Source organism: Euprymna scolopes, chromosome 30 (assembly GCF_053919585.1).
Source record: "Euprymna scolopes isolate OS-2025 chromosome 30, ASM5391958v1, whole genome shotgun sequence".
Lineage (NCBI taxonomy): Eukaryota > Metazoa > Mollusca > Cephalopoda > Sepiida > Sepiolidae > Euprymna > Euprymna scolopes.
The window spans coordinates 11,075,731-11,096,164 of NC_136511.1; the positions used below are offsets into that span (position 1 = coordinate 11,075,731).

The 20,434-nt window shown below is 32.1% G+C and overlaps 1 protein-coding gene across 6 annotated transcripts in view; it reads right to left on the reverse strand.

Annotated features, from left to right (window-relative positions):
• Positions 1-20,434, reverse strand: part of LOC145254652 (inositol 1,4,5-trisphosphate-gated calcium channel ITPR3-like) — a 1,190,449-nt gene that overhangs the window by 350,895 nt on the left and 819,120 nt on the right. For all 6 annotated transcript variants that reach the window (XM_080113294.1, XM_080113292.1, XM_080113293.1 and 3 more), the window contains exons 24-26: positions 16,942-17,051; positions 13,003-13,119; positions 1,901-2,036 (exon numbers count right to left, since the gene is read on the reverse strand). In XM_080113294.1, coding sequence (XP_079969420.1) covers positions 1,901-2,036; positions 13,003-13,119; positions 16,942-17,051 — 363 coding nt within the window. The remainder of the gene's footprint in view (positions 1-1,900; positions 2,037-13,002; positions 13,120-16,941; positions 17,052-20,434) is intronic.

Consider the following 20,434-nt stretch of genomic DNA (forward strand, 5'->3'; position numbering starts at 1 on the left):
TAAAAGAGTTAAGACATATTTAATATGAAAAGGAAGCCCTTAATAAGTGGAGTTTCGAAGAAATACTTTCCTTCTCATCAGAGGGTAGGAATTAACAAAATGCGGGATTGGATTTTGCATACAAAAGTATTTGATGAAACTGCAAGTAAGTCAAAGATCTTACTTGATAACAAAAAGTGAAGCAGAGGGAATATGGTGAAGAAAAAGGTGATTTCACGTGAATGGATTGTCTGGTGAAAGGTAAATTATCCAATGACGGTAAAATCCAAAAATATAAATCCAAGAAAGTTAATTGAATTTCCATTCGCACAAGTAAAATCCAAGGAAATCACGTAATAGGAAGATGGTACAAAATAATCCAAACGCCAAAATCTATTTATTTTATATATATATATATATATATATATATATATATATATATATATATATATATATATATATATATATATATATATATATATATACATATATATAATCATATATAATCATATCAGAAGTTTTCGTACATTATTTAGAATTAATAAATTTACTAATTATTAAATAGAACATTTTGGCAGAATATTCCTAAAATAATAGAACATGTTAATATGAATAGTTGGGTTTAGTGACTTTATTTCTAAAATTCCAAATGGAAACATATTACAACGTATTTACACCTTCTCTTTCAATTTCCAGATTTTAATCATGTCATGTGCACTTTATTTGACGGATTGATTGTTGCTATTTCTTCTGATGAGTTAAGGTCAAAATAGATTCATTAATTGATATAATAATTAAGTGATTGATTTTGGGCTACGAAACAGATACTGGGAAGAATTGTGAATGTCAACTTTAGAGGAATAAATTATAAGATGGTCAACATCATGAACTTTAGAATATAGTTCTTTGTCATTTATTCACTATATATATATATATATATATATATATATATATATATATATATATATATATATATACAGAGAAGAAATTAGTGAAGCATTCCTTTTGTTATATAAAACTGTTGAATATTAAAGGTCTATTTAAGTGCACATTTTAAACATTTCTTAATACAAACATAATTGACTAAACACTTGCAGATATTTAACTAGGAATGAAATATGCATGCAAATGTGTAGCCGAGTAATGTTTATAAACGTATTTTTATATATAAAAAACGATTGGTCTATGCATGCTATATTGTTATCACATATATGCTCGTGCAGCAACAACTATTCTCGCTATCTCTCTTGGACAGGACCTCTTCTAACCGTTTCTAACTTATATGTTCCACAATGTATACTAACGCCCAGCCCCTGTCCCATCGCCTTAATTTTGCGTTACTGTTTCATTTACAAAAACCTAACGAAATATGCTTCGACGAACTTGCTGCGTTTATGCTCCTCCAACGTAAATGTCGCTGGTTAACATGACAAGTTGAAATAAAAACACATCCATTCACTTTAGAAGTCACAGTCCGTTCTAGCAGCCACCTCCGGGCCAGATGTGGCAACAGTAATACATCCTTGAACGTACCTGGCTCTTATATAGATAGAGAATTGCATTAACAGTGAGAATGAAATGAAAATAGGAAAAATGAAAACAAAAGAGAAAGAAAAAAAAGCATAAATAAATTTAGTTGTTTTTTTCTTTTTGTTTTATTTTACAACTACGTCGGTTTGTGATCGTGTGCTGAAACAATTAAAGACCGTGACGTCACAGTTGAGGACAGAAACATGTTAATAAAGAGGTATCTACATGAGAAAATGAAAAATGCGTTCCGGGTTCGTGTAACTTCGCTGAAACTCTGGCAACAACTGCATTAACTCAAATTACACACATTTTTGTAACTTCTTTGCATTTTGTTTGAAACGCACGTTTTTGTTTTTATGACAAAGACAGAAAAATACTTGCAGTTTCTTACCCTTTTCTTTATCTTTGTAGAACGGGTAATCTCCGCGACCATCCAAAAGTTTAAGCAATGGCGGCAGCAATTGAAGCACGTCGTCTTTGTCCAAGTAGTAACCAAATTTAACAAGATGATACAATAAACGCAGGACCTGCAGGAATTAAGACAAAAGAGAGAAAACAGGTAAAAGGAAGAAGGAAAATAACTTTTGCATATCCAACTAAATTCCAAACTTGCTATATGCTACACTGTCCGAACTTAATATGTATTAATGTATAATATTATATTATTATAATTATATTATTATAATATATCAATAATATTGAATTGCAGTAAAATTATACTGCTCGCATAGCAACAGCTGAATAGCGCGACGATTAGAAGCTCCGACTGTCGTTGGGGTGGTTGGGGTCCTGGCTTGAGGTAGTTGCTTGTCTAGCTGCACTGATGAGTTGGGAAACAGCGAAACAGTTCCATTCTCGTGAGACTTCGTCAGGCGTATGCGAAAAGTTGTGGGTATCGCGCGTTTATATATACGCACATGCTATTGAGTTTTTTTGTTAGCCAATCAGCTTTCTAGTTGCCACCACGCCCATCCTAATCAGCCAATGGGCAGGCACTTACATGACAAAGGCACAGTTTACCTCCAGCTCAACGCTTCTCTTTGTGTGTTTACGGGAAGAGTAGATATCCTTTTGTTGAAGTAAGCTGGGCTAATTTCAGTCTAGGTGTAGTTGGATATGTTATTTTCTGTTTTTAATTCTATATTTCGGATATTATGTTTATATATTATGTTTATATATATATATATATATATATATACACATATATATATATGATTACGTTATTTAATCATATAAATTAATATACGAAAGTATAATTTATGGGTAAACTGAGTATTTACTTCCACAGTGCTCAATACATAGTTAGAGCTAGGTATTAAGTTAGAAAAATATATATAAAAACGCGAGACTTCAACAACTCTTCGCATAAGCCTGACGAATCCTAGTGTGGATGAAACGCGGAATATTCTGTGTAGCTTAATTGCCATATAAATTTTTCTAACTTACTATATATATATTTACGCTTATAGCCTTATTTATAAATGTAATATATGTTTATTTCATTTAATTCTTTATTTTATTTATTCATTTTCTATTAGTGTTGTCAATTTCAAAATGTATTTTATATCGTTATACTAGAGTAAAGTTTATCCTGTGTACACATTTGTTCGCTATTTCTCTCCTAGTTTAATAGATGTTAGTGTTCTTTAAAGAATAAGATAGAAAGTTTTCATTTAGGCATAATCTACATGGATCATCGAGGCCCCATGGATTTACTTGTCTTGTTGAAGATTTTGTGTAGGGGATTGGTTACGGGGAAGTGCCTTTCGATGAGGTCTACAAATTTCTTGCCAAGTTTTGGTTTTAACATTTGATAGTATGGCGCCGCATAAAAGATTATATTTCCTTTTCTTCTATTTTTAATTTTACTATAGTCATCGGTGTTTTGTTGCTTATATTTAATATCAATATTTCTGTACCCACTATCTTTAAATGGTGTGTCGTAGATGTTGAGTGATCTGTTAAATAGGTTTTCATCACTTGAGTTATTGCTGAGTCTACTTAGGATCGAGTTAGAAATCTGTTTTATAATTGATGTGTGGGTGGTTGGACTTAGAGTTTACATATATTTGATTAGTGTTATCTTTTAAATAGGGTTCGTGTGTATTTTTATCTAAATTTTACGTGACGTCCAGAAAATTTGTTATTTTTATGTATATATATATATATATATATATATATATATATATATATATATATATGACTACTTCATTTACTCACATAAAATTAATATACGAAAGTATAGATTTATGCGTAAACTTTAAGTATTTACTTCAAAAGTGCTCAATACGTAGGTAGAGCTAGTTAGTAATTTATATTAATTAAATTGGCTGATAGGAAGGGGCGCGGTGAATACCAGAAAGCTGATTGGTTAACTAAATCCTCAATAGAAGAGGACCATATAAAAACGATAAACAACCACAGAATTCGCGCATAAGCCTGAGGAATCCTAGAGTGGATGAAACGCCGAATATTCAGTGTAGCTTAATCGCCATATATATTTTATAAATTACTATATATATATATATATATATATATATATATATATATATACAGTTGTGCCCGATATTATTCATACCCCCCTTGAAAATTGAGTTTATTAGGTGTAACTTTTGTAAGAATTTATTGTTTACGTCCATATTGATACATATTCTTAATAAACCTCTTCTGATCATTTTCGTCATTTTAAAATCTCGGGATACTTGTAATAAAAGAAATATACAGCTATTTATAAAATCTGCAATGTTCAAAAATAATCATACCCCCTTATTTTTTCAGTATTAATCGAGTTTCTGGCTGTTTGTTTTCTGTTTGATTCTTATTTTGAATGCTTTTATACAACCTTTGATTAATTTCATTTCGTTCTTTGCATTTTTCAGAAATTAAAATGATATCAACTGAAAACCAATAAAAGAATAAAAATTATTAGAATGGGGAAGAAAAAAGAGCTTAGTAATGATCTTAGGACTAAAATTGTGAATTCACATAAGGATGGTTTAGGTTACAAGCCAATTTTCAAGAAATTTGAGGTCCCTACAGCAACAGTACAGAGCATCATCAAAAAATTCCAGAGCCACCACACAACAAACAACTTGATTGGTAGAGGAAGAAAAAGGAAACTGTCTGCTAGAGCCACCAGGAATATTGTAAGAAGTGTTAATGCAAATCCAACCACCACTAATAAGGACATTTTAGAAAATCTGGAGTCTTCTGGCATAAAAATATCAAGGCAAACATTGCAAAGGACTCTGCATGAAAATGGTCTGAAAGGAAGAAGACCAAGAAGGACTCCATTGCACACCGGAAAACACCTTGCAGCACGTCTAAAGTTTGCTAGGACCCATGTGAATTCTCCAGAGTCCGTTTTCTCAAGTATTTTGTGGACTGACGAAACAAAAATTGAATTGTTTGGCCATATGGATGCTTCTTACGTTTGAAGGAAGAAAGGAGAAGCTTACAACCCAAAGAACACCATACCCACGGTGAAACATGGTGGTGGTAGCCTAATGTTTTGGGGCTCCTTTTCGGCTAGTGGTCCAGGTAGTTTGGTCAAGATAGATGGAACCATGAAGAAGGAGCAATATTTGGAGATACTCAAGAAAAACATTAGACAGGATGCGGAGAAGCTCCATTTAGGACCAAACTGCGTCCTTCAACAGGATAATGATCCAAAACATACTGCCAAAATAGTCAAGAAATGGTTTGAGGATAATCAAATTAATGTTTTGAAATGGCCTAGCCAGAGTCCCGACCTGAACCCTATCGAAAACCTCTGGCACATATTGAAAACTGAGGTTAAAAAGCGGAAACCTAGAAATTTGAGGGATTTGGAGAACTACTGCATTGAAGAATGGTCAAAAATCAGTGTTGATGCTTGTAAAAACCTTGTTGATAAATATCCCAAACGGTTACAGGCAGTTATTAAGAATAAAGGGCATGCTATTGACTATTAGTAAGAGAGGTATGAATAATTTTGAACTAGTGCCATTATTGTTTTTCTTTGTATAATGTTTCAAACTTGCATAATTTATTTATTTGTTGAGTTTAAATTAAATGCTTATGCTTGATTTATTGTTTGAAATCCCTTTAATATTGTCTACCTTCTGGTTTGAGCAATATTCTTATAGAAATCTCAAAGATCCGAGGGGTATGAATAATATCGGGCACAAGTGTATATATATATATATATATATATATATATATATATAGAGAGAGAGAGAGAGAGAGAGAGAGAGAGTGTGTGTGAGTGAGTGAGTGAGTGAGTGAGTGAGTGAGTGAGTGAGTGAGTGAATCATGGCCATTTATGAGTAGGGAATGACGTTGTATATGCCGGGCTGGGATGTGGTTTTGTGTAGTGCTAGAAGGTCCACCCTCCAAGTTCGTTGCCTCCCGTCTTTCGGGTGTAGTAAGTTTATCACTTACTGCCTGAGGCATCCCTATCGAGGAATACTGACGAGGCTTCCCATACGAATTTTAGGAACGCTGGCCATCTTCATGCTTTGTGTCACATCTTCCTGCGGTAGAAAGGAAGTAAATACCTACAGTTCAGCCCGGCTTTGTCCGGGCCCTATGTAATGTTAATAATTTTATGTGCATATGTATATATTTATTAAAAAGTTTGACTCATGTTCAGGTAACCTACATAAAAAATTTCAAGCAAAATTGGCGAAGGAGTTTGGTAGAGTCTGCAAAGGTCAACTCTTTACACTTTGATATCTTGGCAAATTTTCGCCCCAAAACTGATTAAAAAGCTTGCTACCTGTCTGAATATCTTTTATGTTAAATTTAAAATATTTAGACCAAAAATTGGCTGAATAATTTGCTAGAGACCACAAAGCCAAAATTTCGGTCAAAAGCCGATTAAAAATCTTGCTCTATGTCTGAATACACATTATATACAATTTCAAATGTTTAGACACAAAAATTGGCTAAGTAATTTGGTAGAGCCAACAGAGGTCAATTTTGTAAATTTGTCTCCAATTTTGACCCTTTCACATGTATTGTTTTGGGCTCAAATACAATTAAAGTTTGATCCATGTCCAAGTAACCTACATCTAAAATTTCAAGTATCATGACCACAAATTGGCGGAGGAGTTTGGTAGAGTTCAATGGCGGGGGCGTTTGGTAGAGATCCATGTCCAAGGAACCTATATCTAAAATTTCAAGTGTTTATACCCAAAATTGGCGGAGGAGTTTGGTAGAGTTCTCAAAGGTCAAATCGTTTAACGTTGGCCCCTTCACAGCAAAATTTCTAGCCTAAAACCGATTACAAAGATTTTCACAAATCTCAATGCCCCTTATGTTAAATCTCGAGTCTGTAGACAAGAAAATTTACAGAGTAGTTTAGTAAAGAAATGTACACAGACTTTTATAGATATACTAGCATGGGTGCCCGGCGTTGCCCGGGTGTTCGGAGGTGTGTGTTGAGCAAAAAAAAAAAAATAAAATAAATAAATAAAAAGTGGTAGTAGGAAGGCAGGCTCGAACCTGTACCGCGAATGAGGAAAAGAACGGGAAAACCCCGACGCCTTTGCTGTTACGACCATCGCCAAACTGGAAGTGACGCAGGTTTAAATTAACAACCAAATATAGGGGATGACTTTCGAAAATATCGGCGAAAAAAGCAAACCCTCCCTGTAGAAAAGTGCTCAGTTCAGGGTGAAGAAATTAATGTTTTTAGCCAATGTTTCGGTATTTGTCGTCTGAAGGGTCGAGCTTCAAAACGATACTGATCTTGTTGAAAGGTTTAGGCAGACATGCAAACATAATACATACATTTATATATTTGCAGCTCAAATTTTCGACCCAAACCGATTAAAAAACTTGCCCTATCTCTGAATACACTTTATGTAAAATTTCAAATGTTTAGACAAGAAATTGTAATTTGGTAGAGACCGAGGCGGTTTAATTTTTTAAAACTTTGACCCCTATTATAACTCCTGTACATTTATTCTTTTGGGCTTAAATCAAATTATTAAGTTAATAACCTACATCTAAAATTTCAAGTATCATGACCACAAATTGGCGGAGGAGTTTGGTAGAGTTCAATGGCGGGGGCGTTTGGTAGAGATCCAAGGAACCTATATCTAAAAGGTCCAAGGAACCTATATCTAAAATTTCAAGTGTTTAGACCCAATATTGACGGAGAAGTTTGGTAAAGTTCTCAAAGGTGAAATCGTTGAACTTTGACGCCTTAACAACCAAATTTCTGGTCGAAAACGGATTACAGAGATTTTCCCAAATCTCACTACTCTGTATATCAAATTTCGAGTCTGTGGACTGAAAGTTGACGGAGTTATTGTGTAGGGAAATGTATACACACACACAGAGAGAGAGAGAGAGAGAGAGAGAGAGAGAGAGAGAGAGAGAGAGAGAGAGACACTGTGACTTTTATAGATAAAAAAAAAGATATATAGATAGATATGTTTATATGTGTGTGTTATCTATTCAACGAGGCAATTAAAACGTCGATTGCAGAGGCGTTCGTTGGCAAGCAAGAACAGCTCGGAAATGATTTTGCCGTTCACTAACTTTGTTGAAACTGATATCTGAAATGAACATGTCCAAGTAGAGAATTGAAACTAGGAAATGCCTCGTATTGGTTCAATGATCTGCACATTTGTTTGAAGTTGACATGCATGAAGGGAAAGTAAATAATAGGTTATTATTTTCATGCCGCGTGGTGGGAAAACTAACTTGATCAAACTGGGATCTAAAAATCGATTTCAATATTTCTCAATTGAGAATCAAGTGATAGCAAGTCTCATTTCAGATGCCCATTCATCTCTGCATTAATTATGCTCAGTATGTTTACATGTTTATATACTTGTATGCGCATGATGCACTCCTAAACTAATTAACCGATTATTATGAATTTGAAACACAATTATAATTAATTTGCTAAATACCTAAGCTTTAAGTTATAAACGAATTGCCATCTTTAAATGCTTCTGCCATTCTTGTCCATTGCTCAAGTTCAAACGGGTTTCGGGAATGTATGTACATGCATCAGAAACTGGCAAATGATTTTTACCTGTGAAATAGATACTCCAGACACACGTGGTTTGTAGGAAATGTTTATTACTTGTTGAAATGGTTGATGAAACCGATGCGAGAGTATGACATCCGTGACGAAAGATAACATTAAAAACACGTATTTTATTTGTCAGTTGGTGATGTTATACGCAATAGCTATTACGAATGAGAGTTATTAAAGATATTAGCCCTTCCATAGTTATGGAAAACCTGCATAAAATATACTTTTTTTCTAAGTATCGCCTGAATACTTTCCTAGTCTAACAATAATAAGCACGAACATTTATGAAAATAAGCCTTTTGTATTTATGGATGGCCTAAAATAATTATTTTATATTGATAAATTTTTCCACCACTACTGAATATTATCCCTGTCTAATTATAATGCTTACACATATCTCTCTCCCCACGCACGCACGCACGCACGCACACACACACACACACACACACACACACACACACACACACACACACACACACACACACATATATATATATATATGCACATAAGGTTATGAACAGTACATAGGTCACGAGCAAAGCCGGGATGAACTGCTAGTCTTAATATAGAATTTACTTCATAATATTTTTATCGTAATTTGTTTAAAATCAGTTAAAGGTCGATAAGTCAATACCTAATTAGAATGAGTTATTTCCCTTTATACAACCTAGTTTTATTAAACTGGTTTTATTGTATGGATAAATTATATATTTCTCTAAGTTTTATTGTTATTTTAATTTTTATTATTTGTCTAATTATTTTATTAGTTGTTTATTTGTATTTTAATTGGTTTATTATTTATTTAAATAAAATATTAACATTTAAGGACATTTTAATATAAATTGATCTACATTTATTCTTATGTATCAAAAATCTAGGTTAAATTAGAATATTAACATCCAAGATTAGCTGGTATGATTGTTAATGATTATATTTCCTCTATTCTAATTTATTGAATTCAATTTTTATTATATTGTATCACAATGTATTAAATTAAGTATTATTATATTGTATCACAATGTATTAAAATTAAATTACATACTTAATTTATTTAAAATGTATCTACAGTAATAATAAAGTATTTGAAATTTTTTAACTTATTCTTTTGTGTTAATATAATATAATAGTGATTATTATTGGCGTATTACTTTAAACTTTCATTTCAATTAAATCATTGCCAAAAGGGAAAATATCATGAAAAAAAAATGTAATCTGCTTCATTCAAAACCTTAACCTGATCTAATAATTATTTTTTAAAAAACAAACATTTTCACAAACATTTTCATATATATATATATATACTGTTCGCCTGAAACAAGGCGACTTGCCACTGATATGTATGTAAGGGGATTCTCTGATTCAGGCCAGATTATCAGAAGCAATCTGAGTTAGAAGTTAAGTAGCAAGATATTTTTTTTTACACATTTCAATTTCTGAATGTTGATAATGGTCAGGTGAACTAAAGATCAGAAAGTGAATTCCAAAGGCAAGTGGTTCGCGGCAAAATATATTTTTTCTGTCATCTAGTGATCTCTATAATAAAGGAGGAGATTAAGTTTCTGGTCATGTGGTGTGAAGTATTATTGTTGAAGGGGTATAAGTGAAGTAGCAAACAAACATACGGATGCAACACTGTTACGATGCAACAGAAGCAGACAATGCGCAATCTATTAGGGTAGAAATTCTTTTTGCATCCTGTCAAAGCAGAAGGGCTGGTAGGTTAGACGTACAGTAAAATACCACAGCTACATCTGACATGTAAATATGGCACAAGTAAATAAATAGGACAAAATGGCACAATGTATAAGAAAATAAAACTGTGGTTCCTAACCTTTTTTTTAAGCGGATTCAATCATATATCCTAAGAAATAACTGCCACCCTACAGGTTTAAGCTGTATATGTATCATGAAATATGGTTTTGGGATGCATAAGTGAGGAAAAAGCATATATATATTTAATGGTAGATTTAGAAAAATTAAGGCCAGCATTAGAGTTTTAAATAATGATGGGATGATTCCAATATTTTTTTCCGATTCCGATACAATTATCAACTCCGACCATTTATGTGAAAATATAAAACCAAACTGTTTAACAAAAAACATGCTTTTTGAGATGCAAATAAAAATAAATTTTCTTTTTTTTCTAATTAATTTCAGATTTTAAATCCTTCGTCAGAAAAAAGGGGTTCTTATGTTTTGTTGGTGTTTTTTATCTCGAAAGTAAAAAGTCAAACATCCATTGTGTTATCGGGAACTCTTTTGTTATTTATTATTAGGGCTGTGACAACAGAATATTCTTTTCATTGTTTTGGCTCATGAGTATATACCCTATTCTTATGTTTTTATATAGATTGATGTGGTTCTCAGTTGATTAGCTGTGTTTAACTGTGTCGGACATATATATATATATATATATATATATATTACACGGTGGTCATCACTTATCAAGGCCCGGAAGCCACTCAGGGATAAGGGTTATTGCAAGTACATTACGTTAATGTGGAGATTTAATGAAGTGTTTACTTAAGAGGGCGATTCATTAGGAATTTGTTAACGTTGGACTTGAACACATCCAAGTTGTAGTCAGGTCGGAAGCAGGCAGACGGAACAGAGTTCCACAGCCGTGCAGTTCTAAGAAAGAAGCTTTGTTCATGGAATCCACGTTTTGATTTAGGCACAGATAAAGAGTGAGGGAAATTTTTCACAGTGGATTCAGCTAGACGGATGTTTTTCGTGAAAGATTGGCGAGGGGGGACCAGAGATTGGAGTTTAAACGAGCACCTTCCATGGAAATAACGATAAAACAAGGATAGGCTCGCAACGTCTCTTCTGTGGGAGAGAGGTTGCAGGGTAGAGAAAAGGGCATCCCCCAATAAGCCACGAAGTCTATTTTGTACTCTGTCAAGGCAGGATAGGCTGTTTTTAGCAGCTCCTGCCCAGATATGGCAGCAGTATTCCATCCTTGGACGTACTTGGCTTTTATATAGATAGAGAATTGCATCAGTAGTGAGATCTTCTGTAGAAGGATCCCGCCATCTTTCCAGCGATCTTGGCAACAGACTCGATGTAGGTGTTCCATTTCAGATCAGGAGTAAAGGTCAAACCCAGAAGCTTGTCAAAACACGGGCTTCTCCTAGACGAGAGCCATCCATTTCAATTGATGCCAGATGGGGATCAAAGCGTTGATGATGTAAAGATAGGAGTTTGGTTTTAGATGCATTAAAGGTAACCAGCCACGTCTTCCTCCACTGAACCACGCGCTCGAGATGAGAGGGAATCAGAGAGAACTTTAGTCAAAAGAATGCAAAGAATATGCTGTTGTGATAGTCCTATTTATTATTATTATTATTATTATTTATTTATTTATCTACTTATTTATTAAACCAAATATGAAGTTAGTCTACTGTACGACACCTTCTGAACTTAAATCTTCATATATTTAACCATAACGTTATTTTCCCATGAAAACACGTGTTAAGTGTGCATATATTTTCTTAAACGTAAAACACTAAGAGGAGGATATGTACATTTCAGTTTATAATTAATAAATATTTATTATTTTACTATTACTAACAACAGTAGAAGATTTTGTTTTTAAAGAAAATTAAATAAAAAGAAGAAAATTAAAGGAATCATTTTTGGCATTAGAATATATACAATTTTTTTTCCGATTTTACTTTTAATTTAACAGACTTTAGCCGTCTTCCCTTTATATATTATATTCTAGATTTTGATAAACTCATTGCAAAATTTTCGTCTACTGACACATATAAAAATCGTACGGTAAAATGGCACAGGTATAGATAGCACAAGTGAATAAAAAAAAAATTTTTTTAAATATATATATATAGACCAAACTTTATTTCAAGGTTACCAAAGTCACGCATTCAAAGATATAATCACAGACTCGCATGTTTTAGTTGTGTTTATGTTATTTTATATTATTAGTTTATGAAATTATCAGTTCGAAATTAACCATTATAACAACAATCACAATAACATTCACAAGAGAATAATAAAAGTAAGTATTTCATTTTAGGAAACAAACGTTGGCTTTTTTCTTCTTGTCTGCTTATTTTCGAATTTTCTTCTTTTCCTGTCGGTCATATATATTTTGTTTTGTAGTGTCTATGGTTTACAATGCTGTTTTAGTCTTAAATCCGAAATGGCACAAGTGAATAAAAATGGCACAAGTAAAAAATGGCACAAGTGAATAAAAATGACACAAGTGAATAAAAAATGGCACAAGTGAAAAAATGGCACAAGTGAATAAAAAATGACACAAGTGAAAAATGGCACAAGTGAATAAAAAATGACACAGGTGAATAAAAAAAATTACAAAAAAAAAGCATTTATATTTATAAAAATTTATGAAATTTTAAAACATTATTAGTTCGAAATTTACCACTTAGGTTAAAGGTTAATGTCTAAATTGTAAACATTTGTATTTTTATTACCTGTTCGATAAGCATGTTAAGGCCGATGTCGGAGGCGAACATGCATTTGTTTCCTTGCAGGAATTCAGCAATCCAATCACGTAAGACAGGAAAGATGGCGACCAGCTCTTTAACCACCTGGCGGGAAAAAGGAGAACAAAGTTTTGTATTTATTAGAACAAGAAAATCGTGGAACAACAATAGCAACAATCTATTTATAACAACAATCACAATAGAATAACGAGTAAGTATTTAATTTAAGGAAACAATTTTAATGAAGAATGAGAATGACGGTGACTATGTAGAAAAATGAATTCTAGAACACAAATAGGCGTTCGTTTTAATGGTATCACTTCCGTCTTCTTAGCTCTTTAACTTTTTGAGTAAAAAAATAATAGGATTTACTTTTAGAATTATCTTCGTACAATGTATTCAAGAAAAATGTCAGCATAAAGAGACGAAAGTAAAATAATTCATGTTTTAAAGTATTTGTTTCGTTCGAAGATGATTTATGTTCGGCGTAGAACAAAGACGTAGTAACTATTGGGAACAATTATATTTTATAGAGATTCAGACATTCTGCGTTTGTTAAAAAACATGTCGACCCGGATCTTCATTTATTTCTTTTCAGTTTTATTTTTAAGAAATACTAAAGTAAAGAGTAACAGTACGTTAAAACGATAAACTCTATATTTAGCAATAAGAGCTTGTAAACAAACTGTTGGAGAATCTTTTTTCATTGGTAAACTATCTGGATTTTCTTTTTACTTGCTTGGCGTATAGGCTATTTGAATTATATAACAATTCTTAGAATATATATATATATATATATATATATATATATATAGACAGATAGATAGATAGATAGACATAGAAATATAAATATATATATTCTTGGAATATATATATATAAATATATGTATATATAATTCTTGGAATATATATATATATATATATATATATATATATATATATATATATATATATTGAAAATAATTACATATATAAATGGATACGTTTCGAAAGCTATTATTTTTATTATTAAGAAAATTTATTTGCTTTTATCAAATATATTTCGATGCTAATTTATTTGTTGGTATCAGATATATTTCGATGCGAAAGTATCCATTTATATACGTCATTATTTTAAGTTTTCAATTAACACAACGCTTCAAAGCAGGAAAAGAAGAAAAAAATATTTCCTTATTTCAATTTTGCGCGGCTGGCGCGACACCTCTGCTGGTGACTGTTTTTATTTTTATTTTTAGATATCGAGTCGTTACCAAGACTATCGAACTACTACAAACTCTTTCACACGCAGAATTCCACCATGCGGTCAAGAAAAAGAAGCAGAAAAACAGATTCTTCATTGAAAGGGATATTTAGCATCGAAATATATCTGATATAAGCAAATAAATTTGTTTATATATAAAAAAATGCGTTGTTTTTAGCTTTCAAAACGTATCCATTTATATACGTAATTATTTTCAATTTTCTATCAACATAACGCTTAAAGGCAGGTAAGGAAGAAACATTTTCTTTCCTTATATATATATATATATATATATATATATATATATATATACAGGCGGTAAAAAGAAAGTCCGCACTTGTAATTTTTTCAAAAACTGCAAATTTAAGGTAGATTTAATGTAACTGTTTAAACAAATTATACCTCATTTGATTGGCCTTTTATTCTTCTATAATTTTACCTGTTCATATTTGGATTTTAATTGAAATATTCTAGTGTTCACGTCAATTTTAAAAAAATAATTCAAATTGAGTAGGCAAAAAGAAAGTCCACACAATGGAAAATTGTTTTTTAAATGTAATTTTAGGACATTAATGCAACACAAATACAACAGGAACCCAATTTTTATAATTTTTGCATAAAGTTCTTCCAAATTGCGTAGCTGTTGCTTGATGTAATGCCATAGTTTTCGATAGGATTGAGAGCTGGGGATTGTGCAGCCCAATCCAACACGGAATATCATGCTCTTCCCGGAACCTCTTGACATTGCCAGCTGTGTGAATGGGAGCATTATCCTGCATGAAGATGGGATTATTATCCAAATTCTGACCAAAGTATGGTAGAAAATGCTCAGTCAACATATTAATGTACTTGGCCGAATTAATTTGACCTTGCAAATGAAGTATGGGGCCTAGACCATTGGTACTAATAATGCCCCACACCAAAATTGAACCTTCATCCCATTGCCGCGTTAAAACTGAGCACCTAGGATTAAATTCTTCGTCTTTCCTTCGACGTACGTGCTGCCTACCATAACTCCCTAGCCTATTCAACTTGCTTTCGTCGCTAAAAAGCACTTTTGACGAATATGAAGAGTCATGACCTTCATTGCATCTAACGAAGTCCAGACGGCGTATTCTGTTCTTTACAGAAATCATTGGCTTGCGTCTTGCAACATATCCTTGCAAATTAAATTCCTTTAATCTGTTATTGACAGTAGAAAACGAGCACTTTTTACAAGATTGCCCTGTTGTTGGATTTGGGGGACCGTTTCAAATCTGTTTCTTAGGCTGCGGATCGTGATAGCATTGTCTTCACTGTTAGAAGTAACTCTAGTATGACCATATTTAGGGTCATCACGTACACTGCCGGTGTTTTGGTGCTTTTGCACAGTCTTTCGTACCGTTTTCTCACCACATTTCAATCTGCGGCCGATTTCTCAATTGGATAAACCAAAAAGGTGGAGATTAATGAGCTCCTGACTATCATTAAGAGAAAGTCGTGGCATATGGACTAAATGTTACGTTGTATAACCTGGAACAACAACATTTACGATAAGAGATGATTTGTTTCCTGTTGGTGGATATTTAAAAGTGGTTTAGGGGCGATAATTTAGGCTAGTTTTAAGGGAAGTTGTTGGTGCGGACTTTCATTTTGCCTCCTCAGTTTGAAGTAATTTTTTTTAATTGACCTGAACACTAGAATATTTCAATTGAAAGTCAGATATGAACAGGTAAAATTATAGAGGAATAGAAGGCAAATCAAATGATGTATAGGTTGTTTAAACAGTTACATTAAATTTAGCTTAAATTTGCAGTTTTTGAAAAAATTACAAGTGCGGCCTTTCTTTTTGCCAGCACTATATATATATATATATATATATACATGCGCATATATGATATATGTATATGTTAATATAAGAAAAAAGTACGGAATTTCACTTAATTTCTGTCTTATTTAAATTGTAATTCAAAATTAACTAAAATTAACTTCAATTCTATTTCGTTTCAAGTTTCTAATTCAAATTTTATATATTTTGAAACCAGACATTTTTGAATTAAAGATTTTTGCAAAATAATCCATGTTAAAAATGATTCATAAGATTTCAACTGCAAACTTACAATAAAGTTGCGTTAATGTAAAGTTTAAAAACATGAACAAAGTAAATAGAAATTTACTTTTTTCTCAGATTTCATTTTCGCTTAAATTATAAACTGTAATATTTTTATTCTACATTTCAGCCTTTGTAACTTGATTTTAATAAACTGCAATACACCATATATTTCGACGTCTAAGGTGGTCGTCATATAAGACGATGTACAAAATTGGAGCAAATTCTAATAAATTTATCATATATCTGTTGTATAAGACGACTGCTAAATCACGAAACCATGTTTGTTTAGCCTATGTTAGAGATTGAAACAGCCGGTATCTTATGAAATATTGGTTTTTAAAAGATGATTTTTTAAACTTTAATGGCCATCTCATACACTGAAATATACGGTAGTTTTTATTTTAAATTTCATATTTTTAATGAAAAGTCTGGCTTTTTTTATTTGATATTAAACGTAATTTAACTTCACTAATTTTAATATTAGATTAGAATGTGTATTATTTATCAAAACTTATGGAAAACCTAGCGTACGTTTGTTATGTATCCTACATCATTGATGAGATTAAAACTTGTCAGAAATCACTCGCATACTTACGAAATCTCCCTGGCTTTTCTCTTCATCTTTAGAACCGACATAGTCGTATATGAAACAGATGTTGGGGTGGTCAAGTACAGAGTAATTATTTCCAACATCCACGAACAAACCTACAAAAAATTCAATATCAGTTATAGTCCAGGCAAAGCATGAAGCTACTTGATGTAAGGAATTTAACAAGAACGAAAGATGATCATCGCGAACACAGGAGAAGCCTATTGGCCTTATTTCTGAAAAAATATTAAGATCAGAGGGAAACAGTCAGAAGTAAGAGAGTATCACACACAGAGCCTACACTTCTTGAAAAGAAGCTACTGGAATAGGAAGCTCTATTATACTTAGCTATCAAAACAGCGAATCGAGGGGGACCACTAGACCAACGAGTCAAGTCAACATACATATATACACACGCGAGGGCACACACACACACACACACACACACACAAACACATACACACACACACTTTCTCTCTCTCTCTCCCTCTCTTTCTCTCTCTCTCTCACACACACACTCATACACATATACACACACGCGCGCTTTCTTCCTTTCATAATCAAAATCTATTGGCGTCGATTACTGTTATGTTTTAAAATTTGAAACAAAGGAAGTAAGAGATAGATCATATAACTCTGAAGAACCTATGCCATAATAGTATTTATATACAGAACAATGAGAATAGCAACATCACGTCTGTGAGAGAGAAAGATTTGCAGAGAATAAGAAAGAGTGGGAGGACAATCAAATTATGAATACGTTTCTGCACCTTATCAAGAACTATCAAATAGGACAGATATTTAACAGTCACATGTGACAACAGTACTCCATACATTGTCTTTTAGTAGATCAACAGGGGTAGAGGTTAACCTCCACAGTGTTTGAAGCGATAGAAAAAATCGACTTTACAAGAAGCGGAAAGAGCAATAGATATGAAAAATTTAGTGAGAAAAAAAGTTTTAGAGTGGATCATATACATATACTAATAATTTATATCTAAAAACTATATGTTACACATTTTACAAGCGTACTATGGTTTAATGACGTGGATTGGATTTTTGAAGTTTACAAAGGCCGTTAGAGTTCATTCAAATAATTAGCGACGCTCAAAATTAAAAAAAAAAAAATAAATGCCTTTTTAAACGGTAACAGATAAATCGATGTTTGTCAATGAAACCATGGTAGTTCTCTGAAAAATGTAACATAGTTTTAAATAAATCATTTATAATTTTAGCTCTCACATTTTTGCGAGCGAGCCTAGAATTGATTTTTTTTCAACATACACCGATTCAATATATATATATATATATATATATATATATATTGAAAAACAAACAAAAAAAAAGAAAGAATAACTTCATATTTGTATTTTTTAGGATATTACAAATTGTTTCGACAAAAACAGACACTTTTAAATTTCATATTATTTTAAACAGTTTCGCAGTTACATCTCATCAGATATGATTGAAAAACAAATATAAAGTTTGTACGTATCTTGGCACATTTTCATTCCGATTCCGTTAAAACTACATCGGCCAGTGATTACCACCCCTCGTGTCTTTAACATGTCCGCCATCTGTTATATATATATATATATATATATATATATATATATATATATATATTGTATCTGTGTAAATTAAATTCAAAGTATGAACTTATTATTATCGACAATATTATTATCATGATTAATATAGAAGTAATTTATGTCCACATATGTTTCGTTTTACCTGTGATAATGTGATATAAATTTTATTAAACGAAGAAAAATGTTTATCTTCTTTGCTTCACAACAGCATTAAAGAAGGAAGACATTAGAATTAATGAACAACAAAATAAGATAATTTTAATCATGTCGGAAATGATCGTATGTCAAATCATTGTTGACTTTGAATTCTAAGAACTAAGGGCGAGACGCTAATCCATCACTTGTCTAATTTGAAGCAAACAGATATCTCGTTGTACATCAGAGTTACGTATTTTAGTTTACAATGCTTGCTATTTCTAAATAGTCACCCATCTATGTACTAACCAAACTCTGCGTTGCTTAACTTTGCTGATTTGATGAGAACCAAAGTGATTTTGCTGTATAACAAATAATTGATATATTAGAGATCAATTCTTGTGTAACTGTCGAAGGAATATCAGGGTACTTGTGAAACCCTAACTATATACTAGTGTTGGGACGGTTAATTGGAATCTGAACCAGGAATTGAAAAAAAATTAGAAATTTGTACAGTATCGGAATCAATATCGGAATCAGTATTGGAATCGGAAAATTTGGTCTGTATTTTCCAATGCCAAAACGAGTCTTTATATTGTCTTTTTTATTTGATTTTGTTTAAAACTAAATTATCCTCTGCCGATAGTAATGATAAAATAAATATTTATTGATTTTAAACAACCAGTATAGCTAAAATCTATAGATCACCCTCTCCCACAATTGTGATTTTACGTTCGGAAAAATACGTGCACATTGAACATGCGTTTATACAGACGGTAATCCGGGGGGGGGGAATTAAAACCTTTTTTTTAGATTTATAAAGAATCGGGATCGAGAATTGTATCAGAACCAGGAATTTAATACGGAATCCAGAAAAGTATTGGGATCGCCCCATCACTAATATTGACTTTCATTTAATTTTATACTAAGAACATTTCAGATTTTTAATCATAACGCTATATGTTTGAACTAATCTTTTCACGTTTGACTTGACAGGAAGTTTGTTTTTTAATTTTATTTATGTAATTACCATTTTTTTTAATAACAAGAAATCTGTTCTTTACAATTATATACATGCAACTTTGTCTGTGTGTGAGTTTGTTCCTTATAGATTCCGAAACAGCTGAACAGGTTTTCTTAAAATTAACAGAACTTTAGTGTATAAGTCTGGAAGTGATCTTAGTTAAGTGTTTTTTTCTCAGAATACCCCCGATAATTACCGATAATCGATAATCAAAACCGTTATTTTTATTTATCTCTCATCGGTCAAGCGATTTTTTCCATGTTGTTGCTTAGCAACAATGATCGAGCAACGAGCCGTGAAAATTCTACTGTGGGTAAGTTGGTAGCGTATTTTTTTGTCTTTTCTTTTCATGACGTGGTCTGTAGGTTCAAACTCCGCACGTAAATTTCTTATTTTTTTTCATTAACTTCAAAGAATTTTATAAGACTTGAAAATTTACGTGTTGTTTAGCAGTGCAAAACAAATTATGTTTCTGTGTTTAAACGTCTATTGAACAAACAACTGATCCTGAAGAAATTGCAAAACTATCTACAAACATATTTAGTGAAAATGTGATTCAAAGGTTTCTTGCATAATGATGATTCATTAAAATTGTGGGATCCTCGTACGCGCCTGGTCCACAAATTATGGAAATAAAAAATTAAAAAATTAAAAAAAAAAAACGTTTACAAGTGTTTTTGATATAGATGTACATAAGAATACTTTGATAAGTATATTTTAACTTAAATAGGCATGGTATAATAAAATTGTG